General features: G+C 33.6%; 1 protein-coding gene across 1 annotated transcript in view; it reads left to right on the top strand.

The window, feature by feature from the left end:
• Positions 1 to 24,300, top strand: part of LOC144838780 (neuronal acetylcholine receptor subunit alpha-10-like) — a 53,878-nt gene that overhangs the window by 6,289 nt on the left and 23,289 nt on the right. Inside the window, exon 2 of the mRNA XM_078694260.1 lies at positions 8,534 to 9,785. Within this exon, the coding sequence (XP_078550386.1) occupies positions 9,713 to 9,785 (73 nt within the window). The 5' untranslated portion in view covers positions 8,534 to 9,712. The remainder of the gene's footprint in view (positions 1 to 8,533; positions 9,786 to 24,300) is intronic.

The following is a 24,300-nucleotide window of genomic DNA, read 5'->3' as shown; positions in this document are numbered from 1 at the left end:
CAAGACATTGACTTTTATATCTATTAACGGCATCATCAGTCTTTACTCTGAACTACGGTAGGAGTAGTTAATGTAAATATACATTAACGGAATCAGTCTTTACTCTGAACTACGGTAGGAGTAGTTAATGTGGATATACATGTTTCATTAGTGACTTTCCGATTACACTATATATGGCATGCGTATAAATTTGCGTTATGCGTTCGTGTAGTATCAATTTTATTATTTTTTTCAAATAAGACGTTCCTGGCTTGTGGTGTTTCAGTTTTCAGTTTCTTAAGCTCTGTCTACACCACTAAACTAGTTTGACAAAGAAGTGTGATGTGCCCAAATAATGGTAGTGATAAGCCCAAATATGGTAGTGATATGACATCATTATGTCCGTATATGGCCACACCTTTATTATTTAAAAAAAATGCTATAATTTTTAGTGTTGATAAAATGTTGTTTCGTTTCAAGAATTTTATTAATTTGTTTATACTAGGTTGTACCTCAAAACGGCATAGGCTAACAAAAATTAGGCCTAAGATATAAAAAATACTATAGGCCTATGTAAATATATGCATAACAAAAAAAAAACAGTTTTATTTGAAACAATTTATTTGAAACATTTTGGAACCCTCAGGGACAGTGCCTATCCGTTTTTTATTTTGATATTTTTTTTTACTTGTACTTTGAATAAATTTAGTTAATGTGGGATTTTGGATTTCAGAAAGTAATGTATTAAACAGGATGGTACGTTATACTGAAATAAGGTTGTTAACGTCCACCAGTCTGCTTGCTTATTGCAACATATTTAATATATAGCTTTCATACATACTATGGTACTTAGTTGTAACACTGCAAGTAATAATATACTACGTACTCTCTCAGAACACACTCTTAATGCAGCACCGTGAAGCCATAGATAGTTCTTGAAACATCTTGTTAATTATCTTAATTTGATCGAATTATTATACTGCTGTTTGCGATCCATAAAGTAATGGGGATCCTAGCAAGAAATATGTTAGTTTATTGTTTGGTGGAACGCGGTGTGTCAAGTCCGTTGCGTGATGCCCAGGCCAGGTGATGGCAACATCATCGGCTGAAGATGGACGTGACATGAGCCTAAATAGAAAAATAGTCCACACATCACATACACATCATGGCTGTGTATTATTGTACTGCATAGGTTTAAATATCAGCATAATACACTTTGAACAACATGTAAACGCCCTAAAGCGTAATTCGTATACGCCAAAGCGTAATCCGTAAACGCCCAAAGCGTTTAGATAATAATATTGTAGACGTAACCCAGCGTGGATCGTCATAATATTTAAATCATAGGAATAAAGTGTCATTTTAATTTATTTTTAAGAAACATCTTTTAAGCATATTATGTCATTTTAATTTCACAAGGAGCAGTAAGTTAAACAAATGTGCATATATAATAATAATAATAATAATAAATAACATTTATAAAGCGCAAGAGACAAAGGTTTCAAAGCGCTGTGTTTCCAAGATCTGTGCAAGTAGTAGCGTGTGATTATGCTTCTCTGAAGAGATGAGTTTTGAGTTTAGTTTTAAATGTGAAAACAGATTTTGATGAGCGTATTTCGTATAACAACTTTACCATAATGAGCGGGTAAAAGCGAAACACAATGTTGAAGGCCATTTTTGACAGACTTTGCCATGGACGAAATGCCTTAGTTTTGAGACGAGGTCGTGTCATTGTGCGTCTGTACAAGGAGTCTAATTAACTTTTCAATCAACTAAATCACATTAAACTTGCATATTTCCGTAGGACATCAAAAATAACTTAACCATTGAATATTGAAGTATCACTTCATTACCAAATACTATATCGTAGGCCTATTTGATTAGTATAGCTATTGGTTAATGAGATGTGCAGTTGAGTAAAAGTCAGGGGGCACAAGTTCACATTTCCGGCGATATTAGAAACCGTACCCTTACGACCATTCTCACTTGCAGCCCCTAAGGACTTCTCTCTAACGTACGCATTGTATACTCTTGTTACATTTTGTCATCAATGTTTTCAGAGTGTACTTTTGTTAACAAGACCAAGGTGTCACTTGAACACTAGCGGCAAAGGATGTTTACAGGTATGTAGCCTGACATAATATACCAGGCGCACTGGGACAAAGAACCACCCTTAGGGGAGCTTTCTATGACCTTACAGGCACTTTAGGGTGAATGGCTGCAAAGAGCAATGCCACTTCTCTATCTTCGTGGTGATACTAGATCTAGGTAATTTTGGAGACATCAGGGGCTGCGTTGCATTGATAACATTTGACTGATACAATAGACTGTCCAGAATGTCTGATACACTCAGTTTTAGAAAACTCGGATATTTGAGTTCGAGGTTTCTAATCATCCGAGTATAATAAAGAACTAGTTCTTTATTATTCTTTAACTCGCTGTCATGTTTATAGTATTCGAATTCAAATTTCAAATGTATTCAAACTTGCCTCCATCACATTAAAATTACAAAAACAATACAAAATACAAAATACTATTTTATCTTAGTGGTAGAGAAATACTTTATTTCTGTGAATATACATGCTTCTTTGTAGCAAGGTCAATATTCTCGTGCTGTATCATGTCTAGCGAAAATAAACCTCCGGCAGTATCATGTCTGCTGACAACTGCAACAGTCACACACACTAGCAACTAACTCTTAATTGATTTAACCTAACCATGCGTATAATACTACTGTAAATACAATAATATGAACAAATCAGCATGGGATTCGAACCAAGGCCTACCGATTGGAAAGCTGAGGCATTAACCGATCAGCTGACTGTAAAATATCCCATGTATGACGGTTTTTGTTTTCTTTGCACTATTTATACGTTATATTGCGCCCCTTAAGTGCAAAAACCATTACTCAAGGTAGGCCCAAAGTGCCACTCGAGGTACGGCACTACTTCAGTAATGCGAGTTGTTGAACGGATATCCTCTCCACTAAGCTAACATCATTAAAAATGATCTCAGTTAACGTTTCGTTCTCAGTTACATCTTTCAGACTATTCGATTTCTCTAGCTACTTACATATTGCAATTATTTTACCAACCCCATTGTGATGTTTCGCTGTAAGCGGTTTGTTTAACATAGCACATCGGATCATTTGGTATTCTAGTATTCTCAACACTCTTATTTCACTTGCGTTTACACCTGTTTTTTATTTATGTCATTAAAATGATGATGATAATGTACAATCTTAATACCGCGTTTAGACGGTGTGAAAAACATAAATCTGTGATGTACATAACATTTATTTAGTTGACAATAACTTTTTATGGTTGGCTTTTTGAACAAAGTGAATTCTTGTGGGAAGAATGAAAGACAATACTTTATGTGTGAAGAATGTAATAAAATAATCTAAATCAAATTCGGATACATTTGCTTTTTAATTAAGTACATACGTAATCGATCCATCGCCGATATGTCACGGCACGTTGATTGTGACTGCCTTTAACTCGAGGGAAACGTTAAAGCTCAGGTACAGGCATGAATTTTAAATATAATATAATTCAAATATTTGAAGATGAAGACGAAAAAACATGAATTTCCCTTAAAATTGTCAAATACCAAATTTGGCAAAATTCTGCTATAAAAACCAGGAAGACTTTTTTCAGTAGTTAGGTAGTTTAACCTAATGTAATAACATGTCTAGTGACTCCCCAGAAGGTAAAAAAAGTTGATTGCGATTGCCTTTAATTTTGTCACACTCGAGGGATTTACACAGACGAGCGGTAACGTAATCGACCTTACTTTTCTTTTCGTTATATACGCAATATTTAAATAAATAAAATCAAGTAATAGGTAAAGCTGGATATTTATCTTAAAGTCTGTTTCCAATAGACGAATTTGTTCGCGCGAATCCTATGTTTTTGCGCGAATGCCATGTTTTTGCGCGAATCTCATGTTTTTGCGCAAATCCGAGCTGTTCGATTCGTATGTGTGCTAATGAACACACGTCATAACTAAGTTCTTCGCAAAAAGTAGAAAACTACTAACAAGGAACTAGAATTAGTCGCAGAAAGGGATTTAGAAGATATTAGAATAATCTGAAGCTTTCGTTCGCGCGAACAAATTCACTTAGTGGAAAACAAACTTAAACAATTTTCATTTATTTATTCATTCATCAGTCATTTATTTTGCGGTAATTTTCACTAGGTGAATTTATTCGCGTGAATCGAAAGCGTTGACTAATGCGCATGCGTATTCAAATTTACTCTTTTTGTGTATTGCAAAATAATGCGCGCAGCCATCAGAGCTCAGAAATGTTCAAATCGCGTAGTGTAAAACAGACTCAAACCTGTTACTAATAAGTTCACAGTGTACGATATCAAATGTTTTTGTTGCGAAATGTCTCAGGATTTGATCGTAAAAAAATATTTGAAATCGGAACTCTTTTAAAATGATTGATCGTCACTAGGATATTAAATTTAATTCTAATCTTGAAACTAAATTAAATCCATTCCGTATGTCAAGCCCAATATTGAATCTGTTTTTTTAAAACGGAGATTGTTATTTGTTTTTCAAAAAAGTGATAATATCGTTCGGTTAAGTTTAGTATGTCTCAATGTGTTATGTCTAACTAAACGTAATGGTATGATACCGTAATTCCATTATTAATTAAAGATGTATTGTTGTTTTGTACAAATATATAATAATATGTTAATATGTAATAATAATCATGATGAACGAATAAATGTGGTAGATTTGTTTGTTTTGTTTAACAATAAACATATATATATATATAAGAAAGATGTGTGGCTGGTGGGCAAATAAGTTCAAATAACTTTAGGCCTAAGGCTTACCCACCAGAAAAGATACATAAACATAATCAAGTATGATGATTACACCAAAATATATACTTTTGTCTTAATTTACATAAATTTCCTATAGTATAACATTACAAAAAAGTCCTGTAGTCTTTATATACCGTATATGCAATCAATACCATATGTGGTAGCTGTACATTATTACCGATCATCGATACAAATTTGTTTTTAAGTGAATGTGACAGACGACTGCAGAAATTATTTATATATTTGGTAAGATAGTCTAGGTTTTGTTTTTCGTCTGCTCTTGGGGAAGACATCCTAAAAAGAAACATTAAAATGAAACATTAGGACAATAATAATACGTACGGTACTGCTTGGTAGAAAAACCATTGTGAACACTAATAACTTGTGGGAATGAATAATAATAATACACTGGAAAGTATTCGAATTAAAAATACTATCAACCGTGTAAAGGCCAATTTACACAGACGAGCGGTAACGGTAATGGTAAGCGGAAAACCGCGTGGCTTGTCCCACATAGCGCGCGGGATTCGCGAACGGTGTGGCGGAAAGTAGGTGCTTGTAGGCCTCGAGGCTACTGCATGTTGCAAGCACTGCTGGTATGGACTAGACTAATATGACTGACTGTCCTTTTAGAGGGACTTGTTGCCTAATAACATCCTAAATGTATATTTTTCTTTACACTATCCTTATACAAACAATCAGTCACGTCGTAGTTTGTGTTCTGTGTAAATGGTCATAAGAAATTATACATAGATTCTATTTTTTCGTTTTCCGCTTACCGTTACCACTCGTCTGTGTAAATTGGCCTTTAGAATACGAGGCCTTATACATTGAATATAATGCAAAATTAAATGTCGTCGGTCGGCCTCGGTTACAGCGTATAAAGGACAGAGGGACACGCTAAAAAGAAAAATGTAAAGGTTTAATAACGATTACCGTGCACTAATTATAGGCCTACGCTGGAAATTATTGAAAACAGAATATAGTGAAACGTGTAAGAATACTGAAATTGAATAAAATGCAAACATGGTCGGTCACGGCGTATAAAGGACAGAAAGGCACTCTAAAAGTAGAATAAAACGTATGAGCTACCCTCTAATGTGGTTATACAATCTCTCTTAAATTGAAATTCTTCTAAGCCTTTAAGTTGATACACAAAAGTGAAAGGATTTGCTCTATCGTTTTTCTACCACATTGTAATATAGACATTAGCGCAATAGTATTTAGTTCAGTGTCTTTAAGGTATTTTATCTAACGCAAGATGTACAGTAATCTTTCCGTGTTTAACGATTGAACCAAAATAACTGGTGTATTTCGAAGTAGAGCGTTCGATCTTTCATCTTCTGCTTAAATTAAGGAACTCCCTGAGTGTGAAGGCGTAAGTAACAGCTATTTTACGGTGATCTATACGAACTAGTTCAGACAGACAATTATGTACGTCGCGTGCATGACGCTCCTTTACGCCATGAGTCTGAACATTGTATCTGATCTGTGATCTTAAAGTCAAATACAAATTATGTACACCGTATTACCATGGACCTATAAATTAGAATGTATAGGTCCATGGTATTAAATAACGCTGTCTTTGATAACAACAAAATGTCTACATCGCGTAAATAACCTTACATTTTTGCCATGAGTCTGTTATTTTAGTTTCTGACGAGGTAATTTCTGATTGCTATTTATAATTCCTATTCTCTATAATCAGCATCTCCAAATTTCTTTTTATGCAATAGTATTTATAGGCCATAGTATATTTTATAGTGCGTTAACTCGATGCATCATAATATTTCCTATATCTAGGTTAATTTTTAATAAGACGTAAATGCATATATAGGATCGTTAACAAAGAACACTTTACAATAATATTGATTGTAAGTATAGCTTCAATTTAAGTTCATTACTGGTAACAACGGTTCTATTTTGTTTGCTAATTTTTATAATTACAGCTCACCGTTTATTCGTTACCATTTCAAGATATTAATTGCACTGTGGTTTTTACTTCCTTTGAAATAAGAAATGCTTTTCTTTATACCGTAATAATTGTACTCTGTAATAAGCTAAGATACAAAACATTACTTTTATGAATGTTATTTCCAAAAACACGCTTTCAATAAATGTATACATGGGAGCATATATTTTCCACTTTAAGCTACTTAGTTCTACTAATTTCGTTGTAGTATTTCGCATTGGATGTCTTTCTCTACCACTACTTCTATACTCTTTATCACCAAGTGCGACTGCGCGGTCATAATTTTAATGCTAACATCATGTCGCGACGGTGAACCAGACAGAATGAACGACGCGTCGTCGTAATTCAATATCACGAACTGCAGTGTTTTATACTCAAACCCGTTCAGGACTCATCCATATGACGGCAGCAAAACGCGTTATTGGATGTAAACATACCATAACCTATGAACACATGATGTTGATTTAAAGTAAATATAACTGCACTAAAGCAAATGTCAATGATGGATTACATCTTTAGATGTGCCCCAATGTGTGCCTAACATCATATTTGTTGTTAGGCTACTAATAAAGGATCACAATTGGTAAAAGTCAATTAACAAACACGAGTATGTATGCAGTTGGCGACCAAATGTTTTATGTGTAAAGAGTGAGCCACTTCAAAATAATTGATTATAACATTGTTGAACGCGTTCTTAACGTGATCTGTACGTTTTCAAGACCTAACATGCATGGCGCACCGAAACCATGTATAAAAGTAATAATTAAAATTATTTGGTGGTCATATGGTTGGACGTACATCTGCATAACAAAGTTTTTGTCTCACAATTTCTCTTCTTCCACCTTCATATTCCATCTATTGCCTCATGAACCATCTGCAAACCATTTTGCCGCTATTTAACCGCTGCTAATTGAATTATTGCAAAGTTGTTTTTATTTCGAGAGACCGATAGGCGCTATTAATGGTAATAATATATTGATATTTATACGTATAATATTAACATTACCCATATTGATTATGTTTTTAATGATATATCGGTATGGTGTTTTTAGAGATTAAAGTTACCCATATGAATGGCCATATGCATATATACAACAGATGTATTTCTAGCATATTTAATGTAATTAATGTACTTTGAAGCTGTGGGTTAGGTTAGGATGTTTTATTCCATGAGGCTAGATGAGTTCAAAGTTTCACCATATAACAAGTATAGTTGCGTATCCATTGAGTAAACCTATTAATTGCTCCATTTCTACGTCACACTTGGCAAAGTTGATGTTTGATTCCAGAACGGATGAGTTCAAAGTTTCACCCTATAACAAGTATAGTTGTCCCTTTGCTACGTTACACAAACAAAGTTTTATATTATACCATACATAATTGAAATATGCACATTATGATTTATGGGCACAAATAAAATATACGCGAGGAGGAAGACTAAGTCATGACCCGTTCCATTTGGTTGCAGGCCTTATTCCAAACAGGGAACATCTCCCTGTTCCAAAACAACCGTAATAATTAATTAATTTCATTCAATCTTTTATTTCGGAATCTCTGGTCCATAGAAAGTAAAATTACATATAAAGGAATTAAAAATAAACAAGACTACTAATTACTACTACTCATCTCAGGGTGGTATTCCACCTGGAGAGCAGCTTTGACTTATATAAGACGTTGCCTATAATCTAATCTAAGCCTAATAATAATAAACGTACATTATTTTATCTTGTCTTAATACTCATAGATGCTGAGACCCGAACAAGGCAATATACCAGTTCCTCCTGAACCACCGCGTTGGCGCTCTAACCATGAGTCCAAGTTTAACAACTCTATAGTCTGAAATTATCACCAGTAACACATTATACATTGGAAATACCACGGAATGAGTTTAAATCAAATAGTTTATACAGCCAAAAAGCTGATACAAGAAATATTTATACTGCTATGAGTGGATTTGGAATACTTAACAGATAATAAATATTCAACTCAGATCGTACGCTTAATCAAATTATTGATATTGATTTTGATTCGGTACATCGAACGGTGACACAAAACAGGACATCATCCGACAAGGGATAATACTAAGCGATGACAAGGATTGTAATACAGCAGTTATGAAACAGACATTGTGATTGGTCAGATTTGTTTTATATCAATATTATCACTTGTGGATATAGGATTAAAATCACTGTCTACATCAAAATATAGGCGTAAACAAATAGTAGAAACGTTATTAAGCGTAATTGCAAGTTATTGAAACGTTTTTGGAATTTTGAAAATTACGACATCATCTAATCGAACGTAGTTCTTTAAAATGTAATCATCGAGTTTTTGGAATATACACAGTTAAGAGAAAAACAAACTAAACTAGATTGATTATTTTACGAATTCAACATAACTTCAACGATTATAAAATAAATGGATTTATTTGTGGCAATCATTCAAGAAAATTGGGAATGTTAATATCCTGCATTTGACTAATACAATTTATTTGATTCCGCAGCTGTGAAATAAACTTTCACGTCTACGTGTTTTATTCTTAACAATTTCGAGAAGCTGGTGGAATTTAGTAGTTGTTAAAATAGCTGCAGCATTGTGTGAATGATGACACAGTCGTCGTCGTCGACCTGTGATCATGTGAACGTCATTTTAACTGGAAGCAACTCACTGTGAATAACGTTGATTTTGGATGTTTGTCCAGTGGTGTAAAATTCAAACAACGATTGATCGGTTATTTCACTCTTCAAATATAGTTTGATTTGTGCAAAGAACATCATCCAGGTATTGATGGTATCTATGTGTGTGCTACTTGTATAGCACAGTACAGCTACCGGTATACTTCATAAGCGCAAGTGGCTAACTATTAATTCGGATATCGCATAAATGTTGCTTTTAATAACAGTTGCAAGTCACTGTTTGGAAAATGTGTATCTATAATACGAAATATCCAAGATTACCAATAGCGGCCATCTTTCTGACTTTGATGTTTCTTGAAGGTGAGTCATTACTTAAATTCTTCTTTCTTATAAGTTCATACAATTAAGCGTAAAAAAATACGTAGGTTTGGTTTCCACTTGGACGCAACGCAATGGCGTAAGCACACCGCAAGTAATTTGACAACCATCATGACCCGAACTGTCGATTGTGATTGGTCAACTCACTTGCGTTGCGCCTTCGTCGTTGCGTTGCGTCCAAAAGTGGGAACAATCAATCGTTTGATCAATCATATATGCCGATAATCAATGCCAACGATATCAAGACGCGCGCGTACATTTCTTTTGCAATTGATAACTTACCGTGACATAATTATGAACGGAAACATTTCAGAAAAATGAAGGAAACAGATGATTCACTCTTTTGGACGTCCCCCTCATTGAGAGCATTGAGTGTTACAACCTATAATGAACAAGGCACAATGTAATTTCTTGTAACTATTGTGGAGTAGCTTTGCGTCAGCGTGTCGAATCTAACCCCAGCCATCAGCGCAAGATGTCGTGGGTTCGAGCCCCACCCCCATACTTTTCGCAAGTATTCTCAATGTACTTAGTATAAAGTACAGATTACGTCAGAGTAGGGCAAAACATCTTACCAAGGCACGATGTGTTACACACGTGACGTCATTAAGTTACTAACTAATTCACAGCACATCAATAGAAAAGTCAAGCAATACATCAACCAATGTAACTTACTGTGTAAAGCCAGATGAGTATATTCCCATAGACAACGTGTGTTCAGAACATAATCCATTTTGTGGTAAATATTTACAGTATTTTATAGAATACATTTAACGTAATTAAAAGTAGAATCCCTACTAAAGGAACATCTTCGGGACCAAACAAAGTGTCCCCTTAATAGATGTGTTGTGTTGTCTTGTTTGTATTATGTACACATGTATACATGATATTGCACCTTCCCGTGTGTGCAACGATATTGAAATGGTTTACGACCAACATGGATACTCTACGAGATATTCCCAATCTCTGAATGTTATACCACCTATGCCAAATTGCTTATTAATGAACGGATCGCTAAACATTGCAGGAGCAAAAGCTTGGAATAAGATCCCTGTAAAAATTCAAGATAGTTTGTCTGTAAGTTTTAAAATTAATTATAAAAAGCATTTCTTTAAAAAATAATTTTAATATTTCCACACGTTTTATTATTAACGTTCTATATTCACTGATTGTTATATTTTTTTCTATTTTTTTTTGTTTTGGATTTTTTTAAATTTCTTGTGTTTTTTTAGAAGTTGTTTCATTGCAGGACCATATTGAAAAACAGAAATGTTGTGATCTTTTCTTTTCTAAATTATGTTATCCTGCCTAAATATGTTTTAATAATAATAATAATGATGATAAAAAATAAATAGGGGCTGGCTGTATTGCTATACCCCGTTCATTTGCCGGGAATGTCTCAAAGGAAGGGTTTTACTGTAAGCGAATGTTAGTCTATAATGAATTTGCCAATTTTAGGATCCGATGACTGTGATTGTTGGTTTATTTCGTAGCATTTGGTATTGAAATGTGAATATTATCGTATAATATAAACATATTTTATTGTCATAACGATAACATACAATTTACATAGAAAAACAAATCTCGTACAAGTTATCATGACAAAATGACATATTGACGCCAATGTAATGATGTTGAAGAACAAATTCGGCGGCGTCAAATCGATTTTTCACTGCGCTGTAAACTAGTTTACTCATTAATATTCATGATTATCATACATCATTATTGATGTCATGTTATAAAGGCATAGGCCTATTATATTGCATATAGTAATAATATGTTTGTGAAAATAGGAATATAATTAAATAATATACAAAAAATGTTTATAAGTGCAATGGTACAAATAATTTCATGTGGTGAAAGATGAAAGGTAATAATTGCTATATGCCTACTATGTAATCAAAACGTGCAAAACGAAATTGCAGTACTCGCATATAACGAGATTGCACTATTGATCACGTAATTAAGAATTCAATAGAATATTTATTGAATATCATGAGACCTATAATTCTCCGATCAAATTACAAGAATCGACTTAGGTGTGTTATAGGTCTTAATACTGTTTTATGATAAGGATACAACGGAAGGAAGCTGATTTGTGTTTCGCTTACTGTTATAGAATAGACCATCCTCATCAATGTCTGAACAATTTTGACGACAATGGCATGTCATACGTATTTATAATTGTGCATACTAATATGAATCTACCGCGTGTTTAAAAGCCTTTTATGCACAACTAGTTGTTTTTAAACGGAGCATTATAGTATGAAATGGTGATAAAACAAATCGTCATGTAATAGTACCTACACTCCATTACTCTACGGTTTTTGATCACCGATATGCTTGGCTAGATAAATATGCAACAATTAATAAAGTACTAGGTAACATATAAACATTATTTTTATGATGGTTGTAAATCTTAACTCTTGCACAGGTGAAATGAATCTGCATATGAAACTACCTTTTAAGGTATTCTGTTCGCCATCTTGACTTATTGTTCATCTTGTATGATTTTACGTACGGCATGTACTGTACGTACGAGGGGCGACTTTGAGAAAAGGCGAGTTTTTAAATTTGTTTAGGACACTTCGAAAATGTGTGAGTTTGAAAAGGGACGATTTTACAATGGGGCGACTTTGAAGGAGGCGACTTTGAAAAGGGCGACTTGACTAACATCAAACACCACGCGAGTACCACTAGATTGTGACATACAATATTATGTTTAGTAAGATTACTAAGTATGCCTAGCTGTACTACTCTACTTGTAACTAAACAAACATTCCAAAATGTGCCCTGTCCTCAATCTACATTAAATCAACAGTACCAGTTAACAAACAGTATTCCAATTCTAAACAAACATTCTAAAATGTGCCCTGCCCTCAATATACATCAATTTCATGTACCAAGGTGTTTAACTTGTATCACAATAATTAATATTGGTTTAGACATATTTTTTTATAGTTTCTCTTTGATATATCAGTAAATTGAATAAAAGTACTTTCTCATTAGATAATAATTCAAAAATATCAACAAAAACGTTCGTTTCTGTGTCTAGGAAAGTTTTAAGTTGTATGAGGGCGCTATGCTCAATCAAAAGTATTTTTGTTCACAAACTCAGGTCTGTAAAAAAAACAAAAGTTGGAGAAATCGTGAATAAATGAGATAGAAATCGCGTTTTCAGTTCTGAGATAGTCAGCTCAACGTCGCATGTGCAGCTAAGAAGACGATTGTAACATTGTGGGCATTTTCGAGACATTGTACGATCGATCTTCGAAGACCCAAGATTGATACAAATCCGTCTTATCCATGATATGAAGAACTTTAACAAATTTATCTTATCTTTCTTATGACGATGTACAGTACTTAAAATTTAACAGCGCCCCCATTCACAGTCTACGATTTAATGCACAAAATGTCGCACGCGGTGCTATCAAGTCTAAAACTCTGTCTACGCTATCAAACTTTATATACATATATGGACATGATGATGTCATATCACTACCATATTTGGGCACATCACACTTTTTTTGTCAAACTAGTGAAATAGTGTAGACAGAGCTTAAGACATTACACTCATAGTTGTTTAAAGGGTATTCATTTGTTTTTATTGTTATAAGATATAAACCTTTGCATAAACATTTATATAAAGTGGTGCACTGCTACAGGATTTTTCGTAATTTTAATTACGAAAAACCCACTATTTGTAATTGAAAATCTGATTGCTTTTTCTTTCGATTATTTATATAATTTTTTCATCAAAGTAGGAGGAGTAAATGGAAATAATACTAGACAATATTCCTGTAGCATTCACTACTACAAAGGATGGGGGTGGGGGGGGGGGCTTATTTCAACACTACTGTTTTGCTTCATCAATGTCTGAAAAATAACTGGTGTTATTTTATTATCAATGTTGCATATTGAATGTAGAAGTTAAAATGAACCCGGAGCTACCCTTTAAGGGTGAATACGTAGGTGAATCGAGTCATTATTGTGCAAAATTGGTGAAATCAGTTTAAAACTGTAGTCAAAATACTTGAAAGCAATTAATAACAATGACGGCTGTTGATAAATCTTTCAATTTTAACATTATCAACAGGCAACTTATGGATCGGTCTAATTATACCATTTTGCATAGCAGCCTATTTCGACTAAAAACGAGAGAATTTGCTCCGCGTAAAATGTAAATGAGTACCAAAACGTGTATACACGCTAAACATTTATATGGCTTAACGTTTATTGCCAATAAATGAACATTCTTTGTAAAATTCACATTTAATATCGATATTAATGTTTTGATATCAAATGTAAATAGAATTATGCGGCGCCATAGACTTCCATTTATCAGAAAAAATATAGAATTATTACTTTAAATTCTCAGCTGTGAATATTTTATAAATTTATGACTTGTCAAATGTATGTTGCCATATTAGGAATAGGATTTACTTATTTTTATGGTGCTCAGTGCATATCGGCCGCCGTCAGTTCGGATCGCCCTGAAGCATGGTTCCCACTAGCGACACAACGTAACGAAACGCAGCAACGTATCGACGCAAAGTGCTGTATTGCGAAATCACAAGTGGGAACCGACGACGCAACATTGCTGCAAACATCTAACGTTGACGCGCAACAAGCAGGTTTGATTTCACGCAGGCGGGGGCAAACACAATTATCGGAAGGGCATGTTGTTACGTTGCGTATGTTGCGTTACGTTGCGTCGCTAGTGGGAACTAAGCTTAATTGATCCTAAATTATCATATTCATTGACTTAGGCCAAGTTGAGCCGCTGTCAAACTGTCTAGGCAACTGTGAGTAAAGACGATGAGTAAAGTTAATTAGTCTGGGTTCCAGACGGAGTTTTGACCTAATATTAGTAAAAAGATAAATATTTTGGCACATATGGAGTTTCTTAGGTATACTACTTGAGTTTGTAAACAGACAAACATCGAAAAACCTCGAAATAACTACAGACTTGAGGCAAGTCTAAAAGTAAATATGTATGTATAAAGTTCTTTTGGACATCTGGGTTCGCCTTTTTGTTTTAGTGAGCAGCAACTTATTCGATATTGTCTGTTTTTGTGGGAAAATAAAATGGAAGAATCCTGCCCTCTATCAATATCCGGGGAAGAGAGACTACGGTTTTCCCGTGATTTGTTACAGAGATTGCTAAATTAAGGCAGTGAAATTCAAAATTAAGTTTCGCAGGCGACTTTGTTTCTGTATGCACAGCCGTTTGTGACAAACACGTTATCATCTGTCATTTGGCTTCATTGTACTAACAAAAACTGTACACATTGAGGAAGGCCCACCTATACGAATAATTAATTGCTAATTACTAAATGGGACATTTTTAAAGCAACTACTGGCCGTTAATTGAACAGAATGCCGATTGATTGATGGTAATAGTATGGTTATAGGAAAACAAGTTTAAGTTGTAATAAATAATGTCTACACTGAAAGAGAAATTAGTGTTTGTGTGTACGCGAATACATACTAATGATTTCTAATGAGAATGACTTCCTCTCTGTGGAGATGCCTTACCGATGATACGATAATTACAAAGATAATTAAGCCTACGAAATTTCTGTGAATCGTTATGACATCAATTGCGATTGTACTTTTTTTGTCTATAATTTGACATTAGTATGTACCCGTTACGGTATTCTTAGAAATTAGTGAAATTGGACCGACTCATTGACGGGGCGATATAGCTACGCGCTAGGCTGACAAGATATAGCTACGCGCTAGGCTGACAAGATATAGCTACGCGCTAGGCTGACAAGATATAGCTACGCGCTAGGCTGACAAGATATAGCTACGCGCTAGGCTGACAAGATATAGCTACGCGCTAGGCTGACAAGATATAGCTACGCGCTAGGCTGACAAGATATAGCTACGCGCTAGGCTGACAAGATATAGCTACGCGCTAGGCTGACAAGATCAATTAAATGCGTTACATCATTTTCCCTAAACCAGGGTTCAGATTTATCAAACTCTGCTTAAGCTATAGTTGACCAATGACAAGCGACTGTTCGAATAATCAGTGCTTGTGATTGGTCAAATCAAATCGTTTGAATAAAAAGTACGAATGAATTCAGCCGATTGTTGTTGTTTTGTACTTATTAAAACTATTATGAATTTACAGTCATAGCGAGACTCCCAACTGACAAGTGATACACTAGAAATTATTATTATTATCAATTAATTAACAGTGTACTGTTTAACATTTGTAAAAGACGATTAATAGTTTTTACATCAATATAAATCAATTCGGATTCATAGCCAAAAAACCGCACACATTAACTGTTTGTTCCAAAACAAGTTAATCGATCGCCTCTTTGCTTTGGTATATGACCAGTTTTAAGTCCAGTATATTGTATTAAATATTTTATGAAATATTTTATGAATAAAAACATTCTCAGAACAATAATAAAAAAAGTAATTCTATGCTGAAAACAATCAGTGTGTAACATAGACTCTACCTCAGTCGCAGATAGTGTTAATTTGTTAGGCTCGTCATACGTTGACGGATTACCTACTAAATTGGAAGTGAATTTATTACCGATGTATGTAAGTTATACGTGATATTATATCAGGCACATAGTTGTATTTGTACGCGTTAATCCAAGTGATACGGGTAGACCAGCTGAACAGACCATCAATGTCAACTAAGGTTTGATTATACACCTGGAGGTTTCATTCTGACCAGTGGTGTGGTCAGTGTAATCGATGTTCAGCAACCAGGCACTGAACTTTACACATAATATTAATAAGTGTAGTATTTAAAGACCAACGTTCAAACGCACGGCTTTATATGAGTGATACCTTTTCCAACAAAATGCGCGTCCAATCTTTGATGCGGTACATTTTTGTACGCGCGCGTTCACTTGATGATTTAAAGAACCACTCAATTTGAATCATGCGGTTTAAACATAGTCAACAATGTGCGCACGTTAATGAATGCCATTACGCAACAGAAATTGAAGCGCGGGTAAAAGTTGATAGAAATGGCAACGGATTGTGTACGCGTGTGATAAATGTGTGTTTCTTTAAGGTTTCACTGTCGATATCAATACACTAAATTCAACATTAATTTATTGGTTTAAACGAGGTACTATGATTTACGTTAATTGATAATATTACTTCTTATTTTATTGATATTTTTTTTTCTTAAAATCTTGGAAAGGTCGTTTGCCTTGCTTTTTGATATTTTATATTGGCTATTTTCTTTCGTTAAATCTGTAAATTGATACTATGTACATGTATTTATGCAATGCAACTAATTTAAAGCTACAGAAACAGCAGTACGTTGAATAATTGTAAAAAACTGAAAACATAACACAAATACTGTAAGCGTCTAGTGGATCAGTACAAACTTATTCAGGGGACACGTTCAGGATCCAACCAATTGTCTCTTTAATAGAGGTGTATCTTGGGTTGGCCGTGATGTTAATAAATTATCCTGAGATCATGGGGAAGATAATCTGTTAGGGTTTCTCAAAGGTTCTCCTGTATCGATATTTAATAGAAATTAATTGATTATTTATTATAGAAATTAATTTAAGTTATCATGTCTTCACAACAGACCTATATTCACCTTTAAAACTATTCCCTATGCTAATAAACTATAGATCTAATAAGTATTAACATTTAATAATTTTTCAATTACGTCTATAACTATCACACAGAAATGATTTTGCTAATTTATATTACTTGATATTGATGTAATACTGATATTGATACGATATTATCATTGCTGATAATGATGACTCCTGACAAGGCCAAGAATGGCATCTTATATCAAATTCCAAAATTGTAAATTATAGGTTTGCTCTTTAAAGTCGTATGTTTGAAGTTGATAGTAACGCGAGACAAACGCTTTGAGGGAAAACATTTCACGCATAAAAAACGCATTATCGATAGTCAGAAAAAAAAACACAATCATAAATATTGCTGAGGAAAGAAACGTATTTATTACTATTGTTTGTTCTTATACTTTAATTGTATTTTAATATTAATACAATAGAAAGAATTGTAATATTGTATAATTTTAGTTTAGTAATTTAAAGTTTAACAATTATATTTAAATATGTGTTACAGTATTGTTGTATACAGTATTATATAATCTTAGTTTTACCGGTATTTACTAATTATTCTTCTTACGTATTATCAAATTTGACATATTACATATTTGGTATTGTGGTTTGTGAAATGACGTCACCATGCTCTATATTGACAAATCAATGATTGTTGTCATAAAGAAATATGACACTTTCGACACTTGGTAAAGGTTAAAGGTTAGATTTTTTAAAACTAATTTAACAATCTCTTTTTCCTAACTCTTTTATATTGCTTCTTATATCTCTTCTGCAAGATTTCCACTTCCTCCAACATTCTTTCGTCTTTTCAACTTTTCCACTTCTTTTCAACATTTATTCTTCTCCTCCAAATATTTCCTCTTTTCCTTCAACACTTCTTCTTCTTTAAACATTTACGCTTCTTTTTAACAGTTTCTCTTCTTTTCCAACATTTCCTTTTCTTTAACTCTTCTTCTTTTTCAACATTTCCGCTCTCTCTTCTTTTCTATTCAACATTCCATCTATTCCTTCAATGTTCTTTCTTCTCCTTCAACATTTCTTCTTCTACATTCCCTCATTTTATTTTCTTCTTCTTCATCTTTTTGTCCTCTTTCCTCTTTGTTACTTTCTTTCCTTTCGTCTTCTTAATCTTCTTCTGCTTCTTTTATATCTTTTATTCACACCACTAATCTAAACCACATTTTGATGAATTTATCGATTTTTAACCAATCAATAATCACACTATTGATTTGAATCCATTTAATTAAGCATGTGTAAATGGTCTTTAGTGTAAACAGTTTACCATAGTTGGTACACCTAATAATTGTTCACTGGGACATGTAAATGTGTCATATTCACAAAGCAGAAATCACGATATTCTAAACGCGATCGCCGTGTTTGACATTAAGCCCAGCTTACTTTGAACTTTGACTTTGAGCTTATGCGCATGCCTACAAAACAATTGTTGTTTTGATTCTGAAGTTTGAGTATTTGCGAACGCTATCACATCACCTTATATTACTACTGCGGCGGTTCCGCCGCGTACAAAGTCTTGATTTATTCTGCTGGCCATTTCACTTACTAATTTTGTTAAATATACTCCTTATGTTCAAAATGGAAACATCAAATTAATTTATAGCCTAAAGTTAACTGCGTTCTTCTCTCATTGATTATAGAGGCTGTATAATTAATGGTCTCATTTTTCTTCTAAGTATATTTTACTCATTCATCTTCTCCATTGTTGTTATATCGTGGTTTTTAGAAGGTTTAAGTCATTTCTATCCACCGATAAAGTTAATACAGTATGAGTTAAAACTGAACGTGGAAACGTTTCCATTATTTTGATTTGAATTTTACTCAAAGCAGCAGCAGCAGTCCACTTTTGTTTGTTTCCAGTCTGTATGGTCCATTAATATTTAGTCATACGTCCAAATAGCTACCAAATTGCATTTGTTACTGTGGCCAATCAGGAGCACCACAGTATACAAATGATCAGTATAATAATTATAAGATGATTTCTATACTATTTTTAGAAGTTCTTTATTTGAACGTGTCTTACTTTATAATTTAAATAATCATTAACCTTATAACGACATTTTAGGCCTTGAAATTAAGACCGAAATTAAATAAATAAATTAAATATTTTTATAAAAAAAACTTTCGTGAACAGATATTTGATAAAAAAGTGGATTGAAAAATATATATATATACCTAAAAAACTGTAATTTAAACCAAAAAGTAGTAAATTTGGCTGCCAGTCAATGGGGTTTTGGTTGAATTTAAACATTAATTTTTAATTTTTTAAGTGAAAATATTTTTTTTTCTACGGAAGTGATTAACTTTATTAAAACTACAAAATAATCTATTCAAAGACTGATTTTATTAATCTTTATTATTCATGGTTTTGGGGGACAAATTTTTTAATAAAATTGTAAAACAGAAATTTAAATCATCTTCTAATTTTATGCATTGTAACTCGTAAAACTCTAAATGCCAAATTCTTAGATTCATCAACATGTTAGTCACTGTAGCAGATCATAGTTGAAGGTGTATTGACGTTTTATATATAGATGTTATGGAACGCCAAAAGGGCAACATTGTGAACCTGACGTCAAAGATCTGGAAGTCCGTCGTTTCTGCAAAAATCAGGTCGGGTCTGCCTGCCACACGCAGCGTTATTATAAACTGCACTTTGCGACAGCATGGCTTCATGAAAATTGTAATTTTTAAAATCACAAAATTTAATGAATTAGGCCTACACTTATCGTGACTATCTGTATTTCTACTGTGAAAATGTACGTCGCGGCCGTGGCGATCTTTAATGATACAACTATCTAGGGTAGGCCTAAGTTTGTAACTTGCTAATAGCCCTATACTGAGTGATGGTAGCGTTATTTTTTTAATAGAAGCGGTACGCCAAATAAACTGTATTTTAGCCCTTGCTATAAGATACATAAAAGTTAGTTGGCACGCTGAATAGAACTAAAGTAGCTTTAGTTTGTGACTACTGTATTCGTTAGGCCTGTTATGTACACACAATAACATGCACCAATTAAAGCTTGGTTCGCACTAGGACGCAACGCAAGGATGTAAGCGCAACACAAACGAATCGTTTCGTCCTAGTGGGAACCAAGCTTTAGGTTTGTACGAGTTTCGTTATATTAGCCCTTTGTAATGGTACGTCAATGTATATATAGAAAGCAGTGCTGTGTTTTTCTCTATTTTAGTCCCTATACTAGATTGAAGATACGCCAATTTACGAGAATGACCCGGCTGATCAGTTTTGTAACTAGGTTTAAACTAGGTGTACATTGAGATATAATCAGTGTGTACGCTTATATCGTTGGCCCTGTACATCATAGATTTAAGATAAGGGTGTTCACTGATTGCTACTACTGCTGTGTATTCTGTGACAGTTGCAATATTAATGTAATCTTTGCTGTGGGTTGCAGCTAATTACAAATAATATAGCACCTACTTTCACACCGGTGAAAAGATAACATCAGTAATGTTCGCTGAACTGGATATTGATCGATTGTGTAAACGATATTATCATTGGCCCATTTTCATCAATTTAGAAACTTTAATACTTGGGTAATTGTGTTACATGACACGTTCACATTATTGGTAATGGTTTTAGTAAAACATAATATGAGGCTTATGTTATACAACCTCTATTAAGGGGACACCTTCGGGACCCAACAAAGTACACCAACGTTTTTACGGAAAGTGTCCATTTAATAGGGGTGTGGCTCCTATGCTTTAAGCTCGAAAAGCACACGCGAGATGCCCGCGTGTTATGCAATTAGGTTCATTCATTCATTTACTACATGGAAAATATTGATTTGTATAAAAACCAAATACGTTGAGAATGTTACACTTGTACCAAGTCTTAACATTTTTATGATGTTTGGTCACCAGTCGGCGTTTCGATTTGTGTCTGAAAATTACGTAGTATACGTATGAAACGCCATATGTGCCAAAATATTTATATTTTTACTAATAGTTTTACTAATTTTACCCTATTAAGTAAAAACTCTGTCTAGAGCCTACACTGAATGAGAATGTGTACGTTGAAATGTCAGGTATCGCAGACCAAATGCGTGTTACGTCACGATACAATCATCGGATTATATATATTTTACATAAAAAAATCAGATATTGAGGTGAAAATGAATGAATACATTTAACATAATATTCATTTCCATAAAAGTTGTACAAAGTTCTTTGAAATTTGAAACCTTAGGAACAACTCTTTGCATTGAACGTCTACTGTGTATAGTAATTCGATAAATATGAGATTATTAAAATAAAATAACATTTCATAACGTTATTACGCCTGTCTAGTGAATCCATTTATATTATAACAATGTAATCTATAGAGAACAAACAAAGCATCGTAAATGTTTACATCTTGCTTTAAATGATTTCGCTCTACTTTTATTTTCATCTACACACACACAAGTGACAGTTACAATGTGTGATGAGTAGCCGGCTTAACATCCAGGCAGGAGGGCGTAATGGTAAAAATACTCAACATAATGTGTGCTCAAGAGTTCTATGTGACTTTCACGAATTCTCAATAATAAAATTGTTTAAAAAGTACTATTGCACGCCATGTGACCCACAATTGTCCAATCAAATGACATGAATTTATTTAGGTGTTATATTATACACAATATAATAATGAAGGACAACATTACTAATCACTTTGTTTTATAAAGCCAAATAATTATTGTAAATTAAAACTATTAATGTTTAACCTATGACCCTTTTTTCATCAAATAATTCAGCATTATAGAAATGTAACAATATTTTGATGGTACGTAAAATGTGTATCAATTTTCAGTATTGTATCTACCATTTATCCATGTCATGAGAGACCTGTAACAATGTCACATGTGACGTTGTAATTAGCATAATCTTAAAACATATTTCATGATCATACGTAACGCACATGACATTTTTTGACGCAAACGTGCATGATGCATGTGACCCACTGTATCAAGGAAATTGCTTTGATATTGAACTAATGACTATAAGAAGAGATTTAGTACCGATAACTGAGTGGAGATGAATTCATCTTGCATAAAAACACAACGACCACCGATCACGGTATAACGTGACGTCATCGTAACAATTGCGGGATTATACTCCTTTATTATAATTACGTCGATATCTAATACGTAATACCATAATTGAAGTTGATTTTTGTGTCTAAAAGTTATACAATTTGTGCAATCACTTTTAATATTAGTTGATCATTTAAGACAATAACAGTCTCAAGTATATCCCACTAGATGATCGAATCACTTAAATGATAATACTGTTTGTGGACATTATACACCAACATACGTTTACGAGAAAGCTTTTGTTGACAAGAATTATTCATACTCATATTTTGATAATATTCCCGTTACCGTTCCATCATCACCAAGATTTTTATCACTGTATGTATTCATCTTAATCTAATAAAATCTTTTAAAAAATAACGTGAAGTCATTGTTTATTGAAATGAGAAAAGAAATTTAAATACAAAAAAAAATCTTCCTCCTGCAATGTACCACATAATTATTATCCTCCTCATTATCCCTTTATTATCAACATAATATGTATCATAATGATAACACTACATGCTGAGGGGACAGGACATATTATTAGCCCACCAGTGTATAGTCTTAGGCGTGTTGCGTCAAACATAAACACCGTAAATAAATAGCGTCTATACTTCTCAACACATGAACGCGCAAGACGTGTTGCGTCAAACATAAAAACCGTAAATAGCGTTTCATTCTCTACAAAACATGAGCGAACCTGCTTCCGTTGTTACGTAACCAAACTACGTGCGTACAAAAGACATATAACACACAAATACGCTTATTACTAAATTTACACGTTAAAAAATATCAAAATACGAATTAAAAGACGTTTACTATATAATTTCAATATAAAATTTAATGACAAAAATAGAGATCGACGTTTCGGTACCATCATAGAACCATTTTCAAGATCAAGTGAATACAAAACAATAATAATTATGTGCACTAAGCACCAAAGTTGGTGACAGGAAATGCTAATTGAGGGCTAATTAAGTAATTAGCTCCTCCTACTGAGTTAGATAAACAATTTAGCTTTGATGGAATCCGATTGTTTATTGAGTGTAGGTTTTATCTCTTTGATCCACAACATCTCCTTAATTAGGCAATCAAACTTATTGTTACATTTAGATAAGACTCTAAAGTATTCTGAGATATCACCAGTTATGCCATGTTGTTTTAGGTGATCGCCTATAAATATCAAACCGTTAATATTATAATTGTGCAACAGCTTCGCTACATTAACGACCATTACACAAATAACCTTTTTGGTTAATTTTAAGATAAAAGTATTCTCCGAAACTGTTATAGTGTGTCCGTTTCTTTATTACAGATATATTTATGATCAACTCCTTTGTCCATATGTTTCATTCGTAAAGCCTGGTTCCCACTAGCGACGCAACGTAACGCAACCTACGCAACGTTAGAAAATGCCCTTCCAATAATTGTGTTTGCCCCCGCCTGCGTGAAATCAAACCTCAGATTTTTGCAGCAATGTTGCATCGTCGGTTCCCACTTGTTATTACGCAATACATAACTTTGTGTCGATACGTCGCTGCGTTACGTTGCGTTGCGTTCTAGTGGGAACCACGCTTAACTTTCACATTTATTTACCGGTTTCTTTTTGGTTCCGAGACCATGTGTTGGATTCGATATATTTACACATCGATTTTTCTGATCGGTTTGTAGTGTGATCTGTAAAAAAAATGATGTTTCATAATGAATAATCGTTTAATGCATTACACGGCTGCAATATAACTATTGTTTTGATACAGGAATAATAAATATCTATACGTAGCATCGTTAACTGTCGTAGACAGGTAAATT

The sequence above is a fragment of the Antedon bifida genome, chromosome 3 (assembly GCF_963402885.1).
Source record: "Antedon bifida chromosome 3, ecAntBifi1.1, whole genome shotgun sequence".
Classification (NCBI taxonomy): Eukaryota; Metazoa; Echinodermata; class Crinoidea; order Comatulida; family Antedonidae; genus Antedon; species Antedon bifida.
This window is presented reverse-complemented; position numbering and strand designations above follow the sequence as displayed.